The 22783-nt window shown below is 47.1% G+C and overlaps 1 protein-coding gene across 7 annotated transcripts in view; it reads left to right on the top strand.

Moving 5' to 3' along the window:
• The window catches only part of KLHDC3 (kelch domain containing 3), a 697617-nt gene that overhangs the window by 329921 nt on the left and 344913 nt on the right, over positions 1–22783 (top strand). For all 7 annotated transcript variants that reach the window (XM_069608908.1, XM_069608907.1, XM_069608906.1 and 4 more), the window contains exon 7: positions 2507–2720. In XM_069608908.1, coding sequence (XP_069465009.1) covers positions 2507–2720 — 214 coding nt within the window. The remainder of the gene's footprint in view (positions 1–2506; positions 2721–22783) is intronic.

Raw genomic sequence — 22783 nt, 5'->3', positions numbered from 1 at the left:
ACATGTGACCAGGGGACGGCAGCCGCTTCCTGACCGTGGGGGCGGCTATATGAGGGAGGAACACATAGGAGGGGACAACTATCTGGGGAAGGTGGTGACTCCAACCCACGAGATGCAGTATTCTCCCCTCTCCCCCATTTCCCTTAAGGAAGAGCCTATAATACCAGAGTCTCTAATGGCCTATTGCCACTCTAGTCGGGCACCATCTATGACTCAAACACTAACAACCTACATATAACATCTCCTATCTCTGATGTGTTTATATATGAGACTTTTTAACAACACTGTTCAAGAAATCTAGTAACGTCTAAGGACTTACACTCCAATAAATCCTCAGATACTGAGGACGAGGGAGGAGTTTATGCAAATTAAGAGACGCCCGAAGCCTAACGTGCAGGCAATTTGTTTTGCTGGTCCTAAAGTGCGCAGGACATTTAAAAATGACATCCACAGTAATGGAACAGGCAGTATCGGAGAGAACCGTGCAGGAGAAAGCAGTGCAAGAGAAGACGTGCAAATCCAGGTAGCTGCTCACAAACGTGAGACACACATACCGGTGAGGCGGGAAGGGAGGAGAAGCTCAACAGACACACCTAAAGGACCGTGGAAGCACTGGGAGCCTCAGAAGAGCTTCTGGAGGTACGGTGGTGCAGAGAGGCAGCGTTCTCCGGGCCAGACCACAGAGGAAAACCGGTGAGTGATCGCAGAGCTGCAGGAAACGTTGAGGGAACGTCCGCATGGTGTGAGAATCCAAATCAATGAGGAAGCTTCATCGCAGAGGCATGCCAAGAGTCGGAGATGTTGGGAACGTCCGGTCAGTCTGCCCAACACCATTGGGGACACAGGGCGTACAGATGCACATGAAACTGAGTGACTGAATGGTATGAGATTGCTAATACGGACAATACTCAAAAGTTGTTTTAATACACAGACAAGACAAAGTGAAGCAACACGCTCCAAGCAAATACAGGCGCATGAGATGCCAATGTAGGGGAAAGCTGAAGCAAGTGTTACCATAGGCAAATATACCAAGCACCTCAGGGTATACGCTACTGTGGTATAGTGAAAAGAATAGAGAAGCAAATAAGAAGCCCATGAAAGAGGTCCTGGCAGGCAGATATATATCAAGGCACTTGAAGTTGTATAAGAGCTCTAACATTGCGGGACGATACCTGGCAGGGGAGTATAACGGGGATCTGAAAAAAACCCATAGAAAAATTCCAGGCAGGGAAGTAAATCGGGCAATCTGCAAAAGTTACAAGAAGAGCTTAAGAAAGGCTGTTATGGAATGTATTGTTTGAACAAGAATGTTGTGATTCCAGTGAAGACACAAAGGAACTGTTAGATAAAGAGACACTCTTGCCATCCTACCTAAAAATCCAGGGCAAGGGTAGCACCCCCTGGATCCAATGGTCTTTCCTTGGAGAACACCTTTGTTGAAGGCATCCTTCTGTTTTTGACTGTGCACACTTTATGCTAACATCAAGTCAGAGACATTTCCCTGCACCCTTTGTTTTGTTTCTAGCGTGAGGGTCAGCTTAGGGTGTTTTTGGACAAAAGGACAGCTTTCTAAGTTACTGCCTTCTTGATACAGACTGATCTTAGTTTTCTATGTAGGGAAGTTCCTCTTCAGAATAGACTAGAGAGGCGTTAACCCAACCCATTCTGTTTATTAAAATGTCTGACTTTGAGAATACCATAACTTTGTGTCTCTCATTTCTGACTCCTCACACGGCCCATTGCAAAGATTCTCACCCCTACAGGGGCTCCTTCTGAACCTTTTCTAGAGGTTGGCAGTTCATATACCCCAGAGGCTAATTGGCCTTTACTTCCAGGATGAGACTGCATGAACGAACTGAGGTGGGATGTGAGTTTCCTGTTCTGCAAGAAGCTTTTCTGCCATTGACCCCCATGACCCACTGGCTGTGGCACCCGAGCACTTGTGGCCTTCAAGACCATGCCTGTTGGGGCAGGTCAATATTCATACCTCTCTTTACAGCCCTTGATGCTGGTGTTGCATAAACATGTCTCCAGTAGGTACTTGGAGACAAAGTTTCCACCTTTCACTTGGGGACGGGAGTTGTTTGGTTAGCACTCCAATAGTAAGTATTTTAAATTATTATTATGGTATTCATTATTTGCGCACCTAGTTTCGAGAAGCAACAGAGCGCTTTACAGAGGTATGCAACAATACAGATAAAGGGTGTTTTATCATGTTTCTATATTTTATGGTAATACATTTGAATTTTTTCCAATGTGGTCTTGGATAAAGGTTCTGTTCTGTTGGGCCCCTTTAGCTGTGCGTCTCCCACCTGCCCTACGCTGCCCTTCTTTCATCCTTTTTCCTTGCTTAAACCACATGTCTGCCAATTCTACTTTCCCATGCCTCACCCGCTTCCCTTAACTTTCAGTCTTCTCACATTATTTCAGGCCCCTTACAGCATTTAGTGCATATATTTTGCCTTCCGGTTTGAAGTATTTATAATCTCTGTTCTTCCCATCCTAGGGTAGGCCAGCCTGCTGGCGGGACTTCCATTCTGCCACCATCATCGGTAGGAAGATGTATGTCTTTGGCGGCCGAGCAGATCGTTTTGGGCCTTTTCACTCCAACAATGAGATCTACTGCAACCGCATCAGGGTCTTTGACACGGACAGCAACAGCTGGATGGAGACCGCACCCACACCACAACCCCCTGAGGGCCGTAGAAGCCACTCAGCTTGTGAGTCCTTGTGTTGGTCTACCTCACGTCCTCTATGTGGCTGGTGATTACCTTTTTTTGGGCTGGATGTGACAGGGTGACAGGGTGGCAGAAATATTGGATACTTTGATAGTGTATATGTCCTCTCTCCTATGACCACACACGCAGCACCAGTTAGTCCAGATCTTAACCTTACAGCCCCTTAAGCACTTCCAAAAAGTCATTGATGACCTCATGGGTGACCCACCACAAAGAAAGACACAGTCCCAGGGGAAGATTGTATAACCAAATACCATATTAGCATCCTGGACGGCGGTGCTGGCCAATCAGGATGCTTGGAACGTGGGTTGCATAGTCTGGTACAAGCCTGCATTCTGAGCAACCTGGGTGCTGCTAGCCAGCTCCCCTTTCCCCACCCAGCACCCCTGTAGTTTCCTACCTGGGTGCTAAGAGTGGATTAAGAAAAAAACGTGCGCGGCCCAATGCCGCGCTATGGTTCCCCCATGTCAGTTTTCACTGTTGGTGACATCAGTCATCAAGATTGAAAACTGACTTCGGAACCACGGCGCAGTACCGGGACATGCAGCAAAGTGTTTTTTTTTTCAAAAAATGTAAAAATACAAACAATTGGAACCCGCGTAAGGAACTACACAGTGCTAATGGGGCAATGTGCCACTCGGCGGCCGGCCCTTACCGATAGGGTCGGCCCACCGCAGAGGGGCATACTGCCCCAATACTACTCTCAAGACCCGTCCATGAGGTGGTTTAAAGCTCTGGTCAAGGCTGGTTTCTTGCCTTTGTGTTTGGAGCATCTCCCACTTAATCCACCGCGGACCAGCAGTAGCTGTCTTCCCCACCACAATCTTTGCTGTTCTGATGTCAAAGTGGATCTCGATGGCTTGCATACTGTGATGGTTCCAGAGATGATATCACTTCTCCCTGAGGGAGAGCCCCTCCTTATGAGGTAAGGTAGGTGAGGCAGCTACCCGATAGGATCTCATGGGGAGAGACTGCTGTGAGACAAGCATGGTATCGAGAGACACACTCAAAATCAAAAGTAACTTTGAAAACCTTTATTATCACTGTGGGGTTGGTGTAATGCCTACCTAGCCCCAATTCTAAGACGTTTGTTCCCTCTACTGATGCTTCTAAGGGCTGTTGATGTCTGTAAGTCCAAAACCAAGGTTCATCAGTGCCCAAACCTATATTTGCCCTCACCTTTAAATGAAATGTGATGGAGATCTTCTTAAAGGAAAAGTGGTGATTCAAAAGGAAATCTAATCCACAGCTGGTTGCAGGTAGCCTTGCCCTTAGGCATAGTTCTGCCAGTTCAAAGTAGTTCATTTGAACAGAGTTGCCCTTGGAACTTTCCACGTAGGGCTCTTGCAGCAAGTCAGTAGAGTTCACGTCTCTGGGTCTCTTGGAGTTCCCTTCCCCAAACTTTGATCCTTCCAGTTCCAAACCCAAAAAACACAGTTCCTGTTAGGCCTCTCAAGAGTTCCCTTCCCCAAGTCTAGGCCTCTTTTTTGCAAAGTTCACAATATCTTTTCCCAGGCCTCCTGGGGTTCTCCCCGAGCTTAGGCCCCTCACGAAGTTCAACAAACAAAAGTTCGTAGTCAGGATGTACCTTTCACTGTACAGTTCTTTCATGGGGTAGTATCAGAGACTTTTGAGAATGCCTGGTACTTTGCTCCACCCATGCGAGACCACTCTGACCTTCAACCCCTCGCCTTATTCTCTGGCACTTCTTCTGTGCCTCTTCCACTCTGTCCTTTTCCTTTTTACTGTGCTTCCTGCAATCCTGCCTTTTTTATTTTTCTATTGTGCACACTTGCCTCTTCTTTTCGCCTTCCTGTGCCTCTTGCACACTTCTCTTTGCTTTTCGTCGTGCTCTCTTGCACCTTGATTTTCTCATTGTGCTCTCTTGCACCTTCATTGTCTCATTTACGTGCCTCTTGCACACTCTGCATTTACTTCGGGTTGCTTGCACCCTCTTTCTCACTGTCTGGTTGCATGCACCCTCTCTTAGCCGTTCGATTTCCTTCTCTGTCTCTTTACGGTCTTTCTCGGTTTAAGGTCAGTTGCATCCCTTTTCCTTAATTTCGGGTAATTCGACCCTCTTGGATGTTTCCGCGCCGCCAGCGCACTTGTTCTGTCTATCTGTACTTTCTTGCCTCTAGTGCCTTTTTCTATAAATCTGCTTTGCTTTCTTTCCGCTTTTTCAGCTTTCGCTTGCTTCGCTTCCTTCATTTTGCTTTTGCGTGCTTCGCTGTGCCTTTTCCCTTCTTGCTTTGCTTTTCTTTTTCCCGTTTTCACTCACCAGGTTGTTCGGTTTCTCAATGCTCCTGCTCCAGCCACCCGCACGCTACTGAGTTTCATTCTGGCTCACGAAACTCACGAATGGTAGCACAGCGCTGGCGAGCAGGTAAATGGTTTCTTGGGTCGAGTTCAGGGCCTCACCACCTGCCCCTCAGATACCCCTGGGACCGGCGTACGTCCAAGGGGAACGAGCACTGATCTGAACAAGGCCAACAGACAGCCTTCCATCCCGCTCCGGCTTCTTGGAGGCACAGCTCCCTGAGTATGCTGCAGCCACTTCCACACACCGGGCCAGCATCTCAACATCCCACACTCCACTGATCCTTCTGTGCTCCTCTTTCCGCAGCCACTTTCTCTTTGGCTCCTCTTGTCCAGTAAGCTTCCCCAGCTCGCTCCCTGACTCTGGGCGAATCCCCTTTTCTGATTCTATTGGATCTGCTTAGAATCACATGTTGTGCATATAGCCCGACATCTAGTTGTAATTGCAGAGTATTGCATCTTTTTTCTCGAAGATCCTAAGGTATCTCGACACGGGCGTGACTGTAACACTATCCATAACATGACATCTGTACCCAAAATACCTCACGCGTCGAGGTCCCACCAAATTGTTTTTTCCTGCCAACCTATTTGGTTGCTTATGGGCTTCTCAAGAGTTTATATTGCTATATCTATTCCCACGGCCTACGTTTATTTAGTCAACTTCGACAACCTTCTCGACAGCTGTATCGTGGGTTTCCTGCTGCCGCCGACTACATCTACAACTGCTTGGCAACTTTTGACCGCGTGGCCTTGGCCCTCAGGCCTGGCCTTTACAGTAGGGAGAGTGGGGCCCTGTTTCTTTCTTCTCTCCTTGAGAATGCATTTCCTTCACCCCTCTCTCTTCTCGTTCTGGCTGCCACTAACCTCTGCTATGGAGAGGACTCCTTTCAAATTCTGCCCGTCTTGTAACAGCAAATTTCCCTGGAAAGGCGCCCATCGCCGATGCATAAGTCTTCCTCGTGACCACAACAAGTGCTCGTGTAAGGCCTGTAAACTCTTTCGGCCTATGACGGTGAATGACAGGTGGTCTAAGCGGTGGGCGGCCTACTATCCCCTTCACCCTCCCTGCCCCCCCGCCCCCCCCTTGGGTCTGAGTTCTTCCCATCTGTGAACTTGTCAGTGGTGTATTTACCGTCATACCTCCTCACGACTCGAAGATTCCGCTCAGGTAATCTGCGCCAAAACAACCTGGAGGCCACCCCTCGTTGGCCTCCCCCACTTCCTTCGTATCTGTCCCCTCCTCTTACCATTGCCCGGGACCGCTACTATCCCAGACCCAGGAGCTTCATTTTCTGTGGGCACCGCTGTCTTCAATCGTCAGACTTGTCCCTTTTGGACTTCCTGGTCCCTGGCACATCGGGGCTTGCACTCTGCGCTACCACCAACATGGCCGTCCAACACGGAACGTTGCTTACCAGCTTCTGTGCCGGACGTAGCACGTTCTATAAGTAAGCCACGTCCCGGCGCGTCTCAATGCTACCGCTTACAGTGGCTAAACGTTTGCTGCCGTAGTTCGCTCTCGCTGACTACTCGATTCCCGGTTCCTGGTCCTATTATCCCGTCCTCCTTCATTCCCTTCCGTTTACCTTCCTCCTGTTTCCTGGACTTCTATGTACCCGGTTTCCGAGTACTCTTCTTCAATTCCTGGATTTCCCGGACATACTAACGTTCCTGGCGTTGGAACGCCGAACTCACACTGGACTACAAAGACGTCCACACGGGACTATACCAGACCCGGACTGTGCGCATGAAGGCTCCTTCCAAGAGCTCCAGCAAACAGCGACAGGTGAGAAGGGGGGAAACCTATGACCGATTGAGACGCCAACGAACTGAAATAGATGCGAACATGGAGGCAGCACTTCAAGATCTCATGCGCGGCATGCAGGAGCTAACAACTCAAGCGCAGAATCTTAAGGACGAGAATGCCGTGTTAAAAGAATTAGTTTTGTCCCGGGATTCCGCGACCAAGGAAAGCGTATTGCTGGGCGGATTGGTTGATAAATACGACGGTTCTTCAAAAACCCTTCGGCTATTCCTTGACTCATGTTTAGTCCATTTCAACTTCAAGCCCTACTACTTTTCTACCCCCAGGGCAAAGGTGGGCTTTATGATTTCGCATCTTTCTGGGAATGCACTGACTTTGGCCACGCCCTTAGTCAATTCCAGAGATGCCCTCCTGGATGACTACGATGGATTCGTACAGGCTCTAAAGACCATGTTTGACCGCCCAGAACAGGTCTATAGTGCCCAAGAACACCTATTGGATTTCCAACAAGGTTCCCAAGACATGCTTACATATGTGACATGTTTTAAGCAATTAGCCAAAGAAGCAGATTGGTCCTCAGAAGCCTGCTTTATCCTTTTTCGAAGAGGATTAAAATAAAAAATAAAAGATGAGTTAGCCAGAGTGGCTCGACCAGGAACATTCCAGGCACTTATGGACCTCTCCCTACAGATAGATTTCCGTATCCAGGAAAGGAAGGCAGAAAAGAAGTCTAGACTGTCTTTCCAAAAGACCTCCATGGAAACCTCCTCGAAGACTGAGCATACTCCTACCCCCGCTAATGAACCGGAACCTATGTAACTCGGGGGCCTTCAGCGGACCCATATCCCCGCAGGAAAGAATGCGACGGATTCACACCGGGCTTTGTATGCATTGTGCCTCAGACAAACATCTAGTGAGGGAATGTCCCTTAGCCCCTCCACGGCGTTCGGGAAACGCCAGCTCCCGATCCTAGATGGAGCACAGTTTCGGGAGAGAGAAGTCTGCTCCATGTCTATTCCATCCTTGAACTCTCCTGGACAAAACAGTCTTGTGATATTACAGGCCTTTCTATCGCCATCCAAGAAGGAGACCTACCCCATTTTGGCATTGGTGGATTGTGGAGCCAAGGGGATATTTATAGATCAAGATTGGGTCACTACCCACCACATTACATATGAAACTCGAGGCATCAAGCAACCTGTAGAGGCTATTGATGGAAGACCCCTCTCTTCAGAACCAATAACTCTGCAAACTTTGGAGTTGCAGCTCTCGATAAATCGAGAGGTGATCAAATTTGACATCATTAAGTCTGCTCACTACCCAATGGTGCTGGGTATGCCTTGGTTACAAAACCACAACCCATACATCAACTGGGCAGAAGGTTCCTTGTTCCTGGGTTCAGAGCATTACATGTCTCATTGTCTATTTCTGGATTCCTCACCGACCTCTCCTGGAGCTACGCCGTCAGACCAGCAAGGGCCATTCATGGGCTCAAATATCATCCAGGTTCCTAGGGCCGATCAGGATGACACTGATGTGTTTTCAACTGTCATAGTTCAGGCCCTGCCACCTCACAGACCTGAAGACTATGCTATAGACACTGAGCCCTCAGCCGTGATTCCCTTTGGAAGAATGTTCATTTTGTCCGAACCTGAGAAAAGGGCCCTCCGTGAATACTTGGATACTGTCTTGATTATCGTGGTTTGAATCCGTGCACCCTGAAGGACCGCTATCCATTGCCCTTAATCTCAGACATCTTGGAAGCAGTGAGAGGAGCTGTAGTCTTCACGAAATTAGATCTCAGAGGTGCCTATCATCTGATCCGTATCAGAGAAGGTGACGAATGGAAAACGGCCTTTAGAACCCCAGTTGGTCATTTTGAATACCTGGCCATGCCCTTCGGACTTGCCAATGCTCCAGCGGTCTTCCAACGTTTTATGGATCGTGTGTTTTCTGATATGTTGTTCCGCTTTGTAATAGTATGCCTGGATGATATCCTAATATTTTCTAAGGACCGTCTTCAGCATGAAGAGCATGTGAAGGCAGTGTTACAACAACTACGCGAACACAAGCTTCTGGCTAAACCCGAGAAATGCCTTTTGCACATCTCCACTGTTCACTATCTAGGATTTGTCCTTAGTCCAGAAGGAATAGGAATGGACCAATCAAAGGTAAAAGCCATACTATCCTGGCCTGTTCCAACAACTGTGAAACAGATCCAATCCTTCCTGGGGCTTGCCAACTTCTACCGGAAATTCATACCCTCCTTTTCTGAGATAGTTCAACCAATCGTTAAATTGTTGAAAAAAGATACTCCCTTTCTCTGGACCACATCCCAAGAGGAGGCATTTCAACGGTTGACGACAGAGTTTACACAAGCCCCCATCGTGGCTCAACCTGACATCAATCGACCATTCCTAGTGGAAACGGATGCCTCTAACTACGCCATTGGAGCAGTTCTGAAGCAGGAATTCGAGGATAAACTAGAACATCCCATTGCTTATCTTTCACGAACTCTAACTCCCAGTGAAACCCATTATTCTGTTTTGGAAAAGGAACTGTTAGCCATAACGTCAAGCCTTCACAGAGTGGTGTCATCTACTTCTGGGAGCAAAACATCCGGTTCAAGTCCGCACAGACCATCAGAATCTTCAAGTTTTACAGTCCCTGGAATGTAGAAATAGCCTTCAGGCTCACTGGCCCTTCTTCTTTGCCCAGTACCAATTCCAAATCCTGCATGTCCCTGGAACACAGAACATATGTTCTGACGCTTTATCCCGGCGTCCCGACTACGAAACTCTCGAGGATCGGTCCTTCCCAAAGATGTTTCCCAACACAATATTTGTAGCTCAAGCAATCAGCCTCCTGGAAGACGTCCGAATACAATCCCAGTCCTCTGACCTCTGGAAGGAATTTATAGGGAAGAATCGCTGGGGTCTAAGAACAAAGGACGGGTATCTGTTCAAGGATAACGGCCTGGTCATCCCCACACAGAAACTACAACAAAAAATCATAATTCTCTGTCACGATACCCTTCACTCAGGACATTGTGGTATCACCAACACCCTCCGCCTAATACAAAGTCAATTTTGGTGGCCAAGAATGAAGACTGATGTTCAACTGTATGTCCAAGCCTGTGCAGTTTGCAATCAAAATAAACACGATAACCGGAGACCGGCTGGCCTCCTACTTCAACCTACATTACCAACAAGACCCTGGGAAGTCATCGCTACAGACTTCATCGTAGAATTACCCCCTTCCAGGCGATGCACGACCATCATGGTCACCATTGATTTATTCACTCATATGGCTCATTTTACACCACTGTAAAAACTACCATCTTCATCAGAACTTGCTGGAATCTTCCTGGAACACATATTCTGACTTCATGGACTCCCTTCCAAGATTATATCTGACAGAGGGCCTCAATACATTTCTCAGTTTTGAAAACACTTATGCCGAATACTAGGGATCCAGCGCGCCCTCTCCTCAGGCTATCATCCACAGACCAACGGAGCTACGGAACGTGTGAACCAAACCCTAGAGCAGTATCTTCGATGCTTCACTACCAAGGTACAAGACGATTAGTCACTCTTAATACCCCTGGCTGAATTCGCCTACAACAATTCGGATCACTCAGCTGTCAAGACCAGACCTTTCTTCTGCAGTCAAGGATTCCGCCCTTCAGTCCTACCTTCCGTTCTCCCACTTCCTACACCAGTACCCACAGTCGACTCCTGGATCGAAACTCTCATCAACGTGCACAAGGAAGCCAAGGAACACCTGGAAATGGTCCGAACTCACATCAAGCATTATGCGGATTCCAAAAGAAGACCAGGACCATCCTATGCAGTGGGTGATAATGTCTGGCTATCCTCAAAACTACTGCCTCGACATCTACGGCCGAACAAGCTGCCCCCCCTGGTATTATGGCCCCTTTTCCATAAAGGAAATCATAAACCCGTCGCCTTCCGACTCAAACTACCCGATTCTTGGAAGAAGATCCACCCAGTGTTTCATACGTCCCTACTGAAGCCATACATCCAGTCTTCCCGAACTGCCCCCAGGCCTAACCCTGTACTTATCAATGATCAGCTGGAATACGAAGTGTCCTGAATATGTGAATCCAGATACAAACGTGGTCAGCTACAATTCCTGGTTGAGTGGAAAGGGTACCCGCCTAGTGAACGCACCTGGGAACCATTTTCGAATCTGAATGCTCCCAGATTACTTAGAAGGTATCACCTCATACACCCGGGCAAACCCGGAGGGACAGGTCTTTGGAGGAGGCATGCTGTCATGAATTGTCGGACATGTCCCTTTTGGACTTCCTGGTCCCTGGCACATCGGGGCTTGCACTCTGCGCTACTACCAACATGGCCATCAAACATGGAACGTTGCTTACCAGCTTCCGTGCCGGACGTAGCACATTCTATAAGTAAGCCACGGCCCCGGCGCGTCTCAACGCTACTGCTTACAGTGGTTAGACGTGTGCTGCCGTAGTTCGCTCTCGCTGACTACTCTATTCCCGGTTCCTGGTCCTATTATCCCTTCCTCTTTCATTCCCTTCCGTTCACTTTACATTTGTATGGCACAACCATAAACCGTAGGTGTGAGGGCGCAGACATGACAAGACAAAACACAAAAAGAGAAGGCAGGAGAGTCCATAGGGAGGAAGCTGCAAACTAAGGATGACTATTTGAAGAGGAAGGTTTTAAGGCCCTTCTTAAAGATATTCAGAGCTGCTGAGTTTCTCAATTGGTCCGGCAGTGTGTTCCAGAGAGCCGGTGCCGCAAAAGCAAAGGCACCGCTTTGTGCTTTCTTGCTTTTCACTTTGGGCTGGTGGAGCAGGTTCTGATTGTTAGAGCAAAGATTTCTAACCGAGGATTTAATTCCTATATACCTTTGAAGATAGGGGGGCATCTTGCCCTTGAGACATTTAAATGTAATAACCATAAGTCTGAAGGAGATTCTTGAGTCCAAAGGCAGCCAGTGCAGCGCTCGCCGTGCCTCAGAAACATGCGCCCTGTAAGCAAGACAAGATACCACTGTAACTGCTCCGTTTTGAACCACCTGGAGGCGGTTGATTTTTTTTTTTGCTAGAGCCTGCCAATAAGCTACAACAGTAATCCAGTTTTGAGCCTATAATGGCGCGGGCGATGGTCTCTGCATTGTGTTGAGAAATAATGGGTTGCAGATGGGATAACAGTTTAATATAGTAAGTGGCAGAGGATACAGTACTGGCCACATAAGATTTCATGTTTAATGATTGATCCAAAACCACACCCAGGATCTTTATCTTGGGGAGAGTGGAGATTAAGGCATCTCCCAGCTGGAAGTGTTTATAAACTGGGTCTAGTTTGGCTACAATGCTGTCAGATCCCACGACCATTCCGTCTTGCCGCGATTAAGTGCAAGATTATTCAGCATCATACATTGTTCTATCATGGCAGAGATGCGATTAAGTTCTTTTTCGTCCTCATCATGCTGGCCCGAGAGGGGGATGACACATTGAGTGTCATCCCCATAGTTGGAAAAGAGTATGCCCTCCTGGGCAAGATGGGCAAAAAAGGGGGTCATGAAGAAGTTATAAATGCACGGCGACAGACTAGCGCCTTGCAGCACTCCAAACAGTATCTGGATGGCTGGTGCTTTGGTATTATTGGCACATACCCTGCTAGATCTATTAGATAAAAAGGATAATAGCCAGCTGGTAGCGGCTGGCGAGCAGCTGGTTACGGACATAAGCCTATCTGCTAGTATGGCATGATCGACCAGGTCGAACGCTGCCGACTGGTCCAGGGAAATGAGAAGGGAGACCTTTTGGGAGTCCATTCTTTGGAGTAGTTGTGACTTGAGATCCAAAAGCGAGGTCTCAGTACCAAAGCCCTGCCTGAACCCCGACTGGAAAGGCTTGAGAAAAGGGGTAAGAGTACATCTTCCTCCTGTTTCCCGGACTTCTGTGTACTCGGTTTCCGAGTACTCTTCAACTTCTGGATTTCCCGGACATACTGAACGTTCCTGGCGTTGGAACGCCGAACACACACTGGACTCCGAAGACGTCCACACGGGACAATACAAGACCCGTACTGTGCGCAAGAAGGCTCCTTCCAAGAGCTCCAGCAAACAGCGACAGGTGAGAAGGGGGGAAACCTGTGACAACCAGGCCCTCTTGGAGTCCCTCTTGAGAAATTGTAGGGCCAAGTCCCAGTCCATAAGAGATTTCTGATGCTCTCCCCTTAGTGAGTACGACAGTTGCTCCAGGGCTGCTAGGTTCCAAATGTTCCCTACCCATTCATGCTCCGTGGGTGCGTCCTTTGCTTTCCATTTGTGGGCCACCAGCAACGCCCCTGCCATCACTAGAATCGTATATCTTCTGTTGGATTTTCGTGGGCAGCTTGTCCAGGTTGCCATCCATGCCCATGATAAACAGCCCGGTGTTGGCCCCAATGTCCAGGCCCAACATGTCTTTGATTGCTTCCTGAATCATCTCCCAGAAATGTAATATTTTTGGGTAATGCTGCCATGTGACCCCAGGAGCCCTCTCCACCACATCCCCTCCAGCAAGAGGAGACAGCCAACCGATTGAATTTCGCCGGCTTGCTTGGGGTGAGGTGCCATTGGTACATCAGCTTTAACCAGATTTCTTGAATTTGCAGTGAGTTTGTTAGCTTGGGAATGTTTGCCCACAGGGTCTGCAACTGATCTGTGTCAATTGATTGTTCGACCTCCCTTTTCCAGTTTCCCATGAATTTTCTTTCCCCACCTCCTCCCTTTCTTTAAGCAGTCTGTCCCCTGAATTAGTTGATACGTATTTCTCAAATGGAGTCAGTTCCCTGGTTGCTGCCTCCTTTATTTTGGGATGTAGGGCCCAGTGCCTCGGTTGTGTGTATCAAACTCTCCCTTTCTCCCACTCTAAAATCGCGTTTGCATTGGGTGAAGGATTTACTCTGCCCCCTTCATATAGGTTCCCCAAGAGCCTACAGCCCCCTTTCTGCCAGGCATGAAAACCTGAATTGGCAACCCCCCACCCCCACCCCGGCATGAATTGTGGGTTTGCGACTATGGGCGTGAGTGGTGATGGGAAGGGGATGTACTAATTACGGAAAAGAGAATCCAGAGGATACAATTTTGGAAAAAGGGGAATCAAGAAATGTAATGAAACCTGATCCATTATTTGAATATCAAAATTTTAATCGAGAATTAATCATAGCACTCAACAGTTTTACATTGCAGGAAAGAATTTAAGAACACATAATTTCACATATAATTCATCTCATTCATACACAGGCGTCCATTAACCATTCATACATACACAACAATAGCACATATAAGTTAAAACTTTATCCTAAAACAAGTCATAACAATTGATTACTTATGGTCTTCATTAAAAAGATATATAATGAATATATACGAGAGACCACAACAAATTGCCCAGGTGGTCATCAGTTTAGGATGGGTCATTTTGATGTCCAAAATTGACCTCATCTCCGGTTTCTCAACCGGTTTCGGCGTAAATACAGGGAAACATACATGTGTGAGACCCCTTCATAGTCACTAAATGGGGAGAACCCCCAATTGTCAACCAATTTATATTCATTAAAAGTGATTTAAAATAAAACACAACCTGCCCCCAACCTTGTACCGAGACTCCAAGGCGGGTTCTTTGCATGCTTAAGAAAGTGCTACCATGATAATTGGTGCCCCAAAGTGCAAGAGAGAGAATCCACCGCTCGTGGCTGACATACAGGCCCATTTGATTAGAAAAAATGAAAATGCCCAAGCATTAAACTAGTGTGATCCATTTATGCAAGCAATATACTATGTAGCCACCCATAGGCCTAAATTGAGATCACTAACCTTCAAAAGTGAAGAGAGAAAAAAGAGGAAAGACAGATGAAAGTTCCTGAAGAACAGGAATAACAGCTGTACCAATATGCAAAGTCCCAACACGTCTGGACTGCATAGCCGTCAGCCGGGGATATGGGAAAATTTCGGTCTATAACAGTTAAGAGATTTATAGAGTATTTGTAATCTCTATCGCATATGAAATCTAATTGAACCTGACTCGCTACCAAAGCCCAAGAAGCACTTACCCTATAGTAGCTAATTATCTGCGGGGTAAAACAAGCTTTTTGGAGGGAAGGATTAGTCCTCCAGTGTTATTTTTCATGATCTCAAGGGCCTTGGAAAGAGTGCAGCCAAGACACCACAGCTCTTCCGTTCTCTATGTAAGTGAAAGAAAAGAGAAAAAGATAGTCAAAATGATGACTTGGTAAAGTAAGGGCGAGGCTAAGTCGCATAAATTGTAATAACAATTCAGGTGAAAGCACCCTGAAATGATATCATCGATCACGGGAAGAAACGCCCGGCATCAGGGGGCTGTCAACAGCCAGAAGAATCAACAATTAAACGAGGCATGAGAGCCCCACTGTTTGTAAAACTATTACGTTACGGGCAACTCGTAACTAAGAGAGTACTTTGAGATCAAATGAAAATGCTACTTTCTGTTCTAACAAATGGCGTAAAAATGAGGAATCTACTTACTATTCCGAAACGAGCTGTTTAGATGTATTCGCTCGCGAGGTACGCAAAGTCCGCAACACAGCAGCACCGCTCTGGCGACGTAAAAGCCATTTCTACGGCTTCTTAAATAATGAGCTGATAACATCGGTTGGCCGCGATGGGAGAGACCCGTGACTAGAGGACCACTCACGTGACTGCAACTTATCAAACAAGCTAAAAAACGGACTATGGATAGGGTGCCGGCCGTTTTAACTCCTTCTCTATAACATCATGTGACTCGCGGTAGGCGAGACCCAAAACCCAGGGACCTACCACGTGATTATAGCTTGTCAGTCAGGCTAAACAACGGACTATGGATTGTGTGCCAACCGGCTCAACTCATTCCCTATATAGCAAGCGACCTCGGAACAAGACACTAATCACATAACTAGTGTCCGTCGAACTAAAGGTTTTAGTGTCATCTAAATCGACAAAACACATGGATGCCTGACCAGATGGAGTTGCCCCTCTCCAAAAGCCTATGCATGTCGAAGTGCAAACTTCCACTGGAACAACCTGATCAAAGTAATATCATTTTAATGGAATTATTTCACTCTAATAGTCCCCATCAGTGACTTGGAAATAAGATAAGATATGGTACCACTTATGCAGGCCAATTGCAGAAACTCCTTAAGAATATGAATATCCTGGTTCTAATGTGTTGAGACCATTAGTTAAAGTTTTCAGATTAAAGATCCATAATTGTTCTTTGTAAGCCAGTTTTTTTGTCATTTGGGCTATATTAGAAGCAGTTACTTTTTCAATGCAGAACCACTCAATTTGTTCTGCAGTGTGGCCCAATTCAACAAAATGGATCACCATAGGAGCATTCAAATTTCGAGTATTAATTTTTGAACGATGTTCGTTAATTCTGGTACTTACTTCTCTCGTGGTTTTTCCAATGTACATCATTTTGCAAGGACATGAAATTGCATAAATGACATTTTTACTTTTACACGTAGTGAAGGTGCGTAAGTCCCAGGTTTTATTTTCCATCAGAAAGGAAGTCGTTTTTTTTTTAAACTTGCAGGCGGTTCATGACCTGCATGGGTAATGCCCTATCACTGGGTTGAAATTGGTGTCTCTGATCAGTCGGTTTGACTGAAGTTCTACTTGCACGGGTCATTTTTTGTTTTAAATTTTTTCCTTTCTTAATTGAAAATAGGGGTTTAGGCAAAATCATGCCGGATACCTTCAGGACACGCCAATTTTTCAAAATAAGGCCTTTAATGGTATTACTGTATTGGCAGTAGGTCGAGACACAAACTAATTGTTCTTTTTTGGTGTTATCGTTTTTAGGTAATAGTAGCAAATCTCGATTTGCATATCTGGCTTTCTTTCTAGAATGTTTAATAAGCTTTTTCGGGTAGCCTCGTTCTAAGAGTCTATGTTCTAAAATGATGTTTAGTAAAGTTATCAATATCAGAGCAGTTCCGGCGTAACCGTAGGAACATACCAAATGGTAAGTTCCGTAGTAGACTAGAGGGATGTTGGCTCTCAAAACAGACTGTGGTGTTCCTTTCCATTATCTTTTTGAATAATTCAGTTCGTAGGACACCTCTTTGTTCAAAAATAGACAAGTCTAAGAAAGCAATCCTCGTGGTGGAATACTCAAACGTGAAATGAATATCTAAATCAACTTTGTTGAGCCATTCCACAAATTGAATTAAAGACTGTACTGCCTTCCCATATTAGAAGTATGTCATCGATATATCGACGATATAACTTAATCTGTTGCAGAAAGGGATTCGAATTCGCCAAGATTTTTTCTTCCTCAAGAAGAGCCATAAAGGTAATCGCTAGATTTGGGGCAAAAGTACAGCCCATGGCAGTCCCTTTTGTTTGTAGAAAAAATTCTTCCTTGAATTTGAAGAAACTGTTGGTTAAAACCAATTTAGCAGCTTCACACAAAAAATTAGTGGGGGCAACATGTGGAAATGGTCGTCTATTGAGCATAATTTGTAAGCTCTGCACAGCTCTCTTGAGGTATGTTCGTATAGAGAGCCTCAATGTCTAATGTAACCAATATTTGTGTGTTGGAATCAAAGTTCAAATTTTCTACCAAATTAATCACATCTCTGGAATCTAAGAGGAAAGTAGGTGTTGCCATGGCCAGAGGTTTAATGAAAAAATCGATGTACTTCGATAGAGTTTCGAGAATCGACCCGCACCCTGAGACAATCTTTATGCATCTTGGGCATTATATAGAACAGAGGAATACGATCATCAGAGTGATTGATATATTCAATTTCTTTTAACGAAAGAAAACCTACTTGGCTAACTTCTTCCGTGAGTTGGAATATTTTAAGTTTAATCAACTTCGATGGATCGTTTACTATTTTGGTGTAATGACCTGGGGTATAGAGAAGTCTTAACACTTCTTGGTCATATTTATTGACATCCCACACTACTATCCCCCCGCCTTTGTCAGCAGCTTTTATGACTATGGTAGGGTCGGAGGCCAGTGTTTTGATGGCCTGTAATTCTGGTAGATGTAAATTCGGTCCTGATTGGTGTCTGTAACGGCGGATCTGCTGTTCTAGTTCTTTAAGAACCAATTTTTCAAAGATGGCTACTTCAGGGGGAAGATCACTCAAATTCGGAGTGAATGAAGAAGGTTTTGAGAGACCAGAAATGTTAAGCTCCCTTGAAATTGTATGGTCCATAAAATAGAACCGAAGTCTACGTTTCCGTAAGAATTCTTTAATTTCACTTAACGCCATTGCACTAGGATTCTGCGATGGAACAAACGATAGGCCACGTTTCAGTACTGATGTTTCCGATGTTAATATACGGGATGAAAGATTAAAGATTGGTAGTATTTCATTTACCATCTGTAGGCCCGGTTGCGGGTTTGGAAGTCCCGATGTGTCATACCCTGTCCGGGATTTTTTTGTATGGGCAATCCCCGGGACATTCGGCCTTGGGGCGCCATTCTACGGCCTTTTCGGCCGCCCCTTCCTCGAAAAGGGGGGTCACCCAAAGATTGATTAGGATCATCATTGCCCGAATTACTGGACGACGTGTCCGAAAATGTGACCCATCTTCTTTTGGGACCTATATTCTGATTTACATTAGTTTTCCAAAATGTTTGGGGATTAAAATCTTCTGCAAGATACGGATATACCAATTCCTTACGATGTCTTTTTTTTTTTTAGTGTATTAGTCTTTTTTTCAATCGTTAAATTCTTGAACTCTAGAAAAGATTTTTCAATCTGCTCTAGTTTTTGTTTAGCTTCTTTAATTAACGTGTTTGTCAAAAAAGACTTCTCTTGTTCCAATAGAGTTTCCGAAATCTTGCCACTTACTCTCTGGGCTGTTATAGTTAGCACCAGGAGATCCCGGCTACATTTTGTAGCAACTTAGGCATGGGATAATTTTCACCTGCAGTCCCTGCGGAATAATACTTGATTTTAAATATTCCTTCAATACATGTCTGTGCATTTCAGTACGAAATTGCTTTTTCAATCTCAACAGTGTTTCGCTTGTAGACCCTTGATTTTGTATAGGTAATTGCAAATTTTCAAAAAATGAGGGACCCTCGATAAGTTCGGCTATCTGTGCCTCCATAAAGGAAATGGTGTCAGATTCAGCCATGATGGCGTGATACTCTCCAGCACAAGAAAGAGGTGCACCAATACACATGCAAAGTGCAAAAAGAATCAAAACAAATTCCTCAACTGGATAAACACACAGTCGATAACGGGAAATAAAATAACCTGCACGGGGTTACCAAACCAATGAAACCGGAGTCATCCGGTATTACGTCATATAAATGTACAAATAAATGCCACCATATTCATATGTAATCAAAAATCATCATCAACAAAACAAAGAAAAATTTGGCATTGATACAAAAAGCATATTAAACACCAATTGTGTGATGTGTCTAATTACTTTTTTGGTGTTTAATATGCTTTTTTGTATCAATGCCAAATTTTTCTTTCTTGTTTTGTTGATGATGATTTTTGATTAGATATGAATATGGGGGAATTTATTTTTACATTTATATGACGTAATACCGGATGACTCCGGTTTCATTGGTTTTGTTGATTATTGCTGATATTATTGTTTGTATGAAGTGGTCTTGCCCTGTGTTGGGGGCATAGATAGTGGCGAGAGTTATTAACTCACTCCCCCTTTGGAGGATTACTGCTAGGAATCTCCCTGTAGTATTCCTGGATGTGCCCGTAATGTTCAGATCTAGACTATTTTTCAGGGTTATGAGAACTCCCCCTTTCTTCCCAGGGTTATTAGATTGCTATAGTCGATTTGACCCTTTTAGTCTCAACCTCTGTCTGTCATTTTCTTGTATGTGTGTCTTCTGTAGGGCTATAATGTCAGGGTTTTCTTTTGCTATGAACAACTCCAGTTTTGTCCTCTATCGGCAAATTCTGTCCCTTTTTAATATTTAGGGACATGATTTTTAGCGATCTATCCATTGTCCATAGGTACTGGAGTATCCCCTTGGCTCCGGCCCACTACGGGACAATGCCACCACCCTGACCTGGCCAGCCCCTCTCCCCTACCCCTCCCCCCATCACCGGGTTGGCACCACCGGCCTATAGCCATCCCACCCCCAAACGTCTTCCTCCGATGTAGTGCGCCATTACATCACCTGTGCTCCCTCTGACGGGTCTACTCTGACACATTTGGTGATCCAACAACCCCCGCCCACCCCTTCCACCACCTAAAACTGCCTATTCTAGTTACCCCTCCCCGGGTGCTCTTACTGTGGCCCGTGGGCGTGGCAGATTCTTCAGCTAGGAGACTTGCCCTGAGCTTCCACTACCTGCGAAGTCCTTCTTCTCCTTGCTTTCCTTCTTGATTCTTGCGACGTCCACTCCCACACCTTCCTTTTTGGGCTTCCCTCACTCCTGTAATGCGACCCATTTGAGGACTGGTCCGCCTCTATATCCAGGATATTTGCCCCCTGCTCCAAGGAGGTAATCCTTCTGTCTTTTGTCCAACTCAAATACTAGGCAGAACGGGAAAGTCCATTTGTATCTGATGCCCCTTTTCTGTAACTCCTGCATTATCGGGCGCATCTGCCTTCTATTGGTGAGGGTGATTTGGGAAAGGTCTTGTTATAGCTGGATAATGGACCCATTGAAGTTCAGATTGTCTGAGCACCTTGCGGCCCACAAGATCTTGCTTTTGCATGTATTCATGTAATGCCACCAGCACATCCCTTGGCCTAGCACCTGGTTCATTTCTCTTGGGCCCCACACTGTCCACCAAGACCTCTTCCGGGTTTGTGACGTCCGCCAGGGAGCCGAATATTAGTTTCACTGTGTGCCGGAGGTCTGCGTCCCTCACTGTCTCAGGAATTGACTTTACTCTTATGTTCGACCTTCTCAACCTGGTCTTGTGGATGGCCCTGGCCAGGTTTTCCATCCAGTCTTGAACCTTGTCGGCGTCGTCAGCCAAATCCTGCAGTGCCGTCTCATTGGTGTCCAGTCTCGCCTCGAGACTCTGCATGCCGTTTTTTACCTCCCGAAGCGCCCCAGTCAGATCCTCCTTCATTTTGTCAAGCTGGGTTTGCATCATGGTAGCCGTCCGGTCACCAAAAGTTTTAAACGCATTCCTCTAGTAGTTTCTTCGTGGCCCCTTTGTCCTTGTGGACTTCTTCCTGGGGGGCCTCCTCTTCGATCCTGTCCCCCTCTTTCCCACTGACTGGGAACCTTCGTCCTTCCTCCATAGTTTCTGGAGCACCACTTCCGGGCACTTCTTGTACCCTTTTGCCGGGGTCGCGGGAGCCTTCCTTCTGTTTTTTGACATAGTGGCTCCCAGGTGGGTGCTTTTGGCAGCAGTTGTGTGCCCCCCTGTGAATTGGCCTTTTCTTCTTTCCTGACAGATCCACGCTGCGCAGTTTGTCTGCTGTGTAGGCCAATCCATGAGATTTCTCTGGGGGAAGGGTGGACAGTTCTGGGGAGCGCAGGGTGTCTCCTGGTTGCCCCCCCCTCTCTTCGTGTCTTTTCCCACTTGGTAGCAATCCCAGAGAGTAAGCACTGCCCCTCTTAGACCCTGGTGCAGAACAGGGGGCTCACCCGGGGCACCACAGGTGAGGATATCCCTCTGTTACCTCTCCTGCTGCCCCCGTGTGCCCTCTGTTCCTTGTTGGGTGTCAGCGCCTTTCGGGTCAGCGGTTTAGCCCTTTACTTCCTCGCACTGCGGGGGGGTGCATCCAGGGGGCGGCTGGTCCCCGGTGTTTGGATCTCCTGAGCCGGCTATGCCCCAGAGTTCGCCTTTGTACCCCAGTTTGCGGCTCAGCCACCCCTCGCGGGAGTCGCGGAAGCAGGCTCTATGCAGGCCTGGGGGTAGGTCGTCCTCCTCCCCGGCCGTGTTAGGTGCTCGGTGACAGGCTGGAGTTGGGTCTTCAGGGTCCCCTTCTTGCCCCCCGTGACTCCTTATCTCCGTTTCAAGTTTTCACTGGGGTGTGGTATGGGGGAGGGGGGAGCACGGGCGTATTGCTTGCTCACCGTTCAATTCGTTGGTTCAAGTGCGTACTGTGGCACCCCGTTGCTGGTCCGGCCTCCGGTACGTTCTTCTTGTCCCTGGCTCCTTCTCGGCTCCACTGGACCCGGGGTCTTCCCACGTCGCAGCTGCTCGTGTCGCTCTTCTGGGGTGAGCTTCTCCAGACGAGGCGGACCTCTGCCAGTTTCGGTGCTTCAGTGTGGGGCCGCAGGGACCACCACCAACGCTCGCGGGCCGGGCCTCTCCGGCTTCTTTTCCTGTGCTGTTTTGCAGTACCTGTGCTTGGGTGTCGGGCTCTGGCTCCCCTTGGACCTGTCAGCAAGTAGCAAGGCCTCCCTCTGCAGACGCTCCGGACTCTGCCCCCTCCCCGCAGCGGACATGACTTGGATCTCGGGTGATCCGGATCACACCTAATCCTGGCGGGCCGCCCCAGCCTCGCTCCTCCTCATCTCGGCTTCCTTTGGGTTCCCCCGCGTCCCTTCCATCTCTGTCCCCTCCTTCCTGCCCGCCTCCCAACCCTCCCACCCCCCTGATTGGCTTCTCCTCCCTTATCACTGTCTTCCCAGGGCAGCTAAGGCCCACTAGGCAAAGGGCGGCTCCTACCTCAGCGCCTCCCTATAGTGTCTGCAGGTGTCCGCAGGGGACGCCAGCTACCAGTCTCCACCCTTCTGACTTCCCTGCACCCCCCCTTCCACCACAAGCGGTTCCCCCACTGTTGTCCATAATTTGCACTGTATCAGTACCTATATTTGCATTGTGAAACCTAGGCCTTTCCCCCTCTCTTCAGGATTCACAAACTTAGGTGGTTTCTCTAATCCTGAGTGTTGTCGTCTTGTCCTATTACTCTGTCTCGCCTGCTGCACCCTGCCCTTGTCCTTCCCTAGTGTTCACAACCCCTCTCCACCCCTCTCCATTCCCT

The sequence above is a fragment of the Ambystoma mexicanum genome, chromosome 4q (genome assembly GCF_040938575.1).
Source record: "Ambystoma mexicanum isolate Mex_15411 chromosome 4q, UKY_AmexF1_1, whole genome shotgun sequence".
In the NCBI taxonomy this organism is placed as follows: Eukaryota; Metazoa; Chordata; class Amphibia; order Caudata; family Ambystomatidae; genus Ambystoma; species Ambystoma mexicanum.
This window is presented reverse-complemented; position numbering and strand designations above follow the sequence as displayed.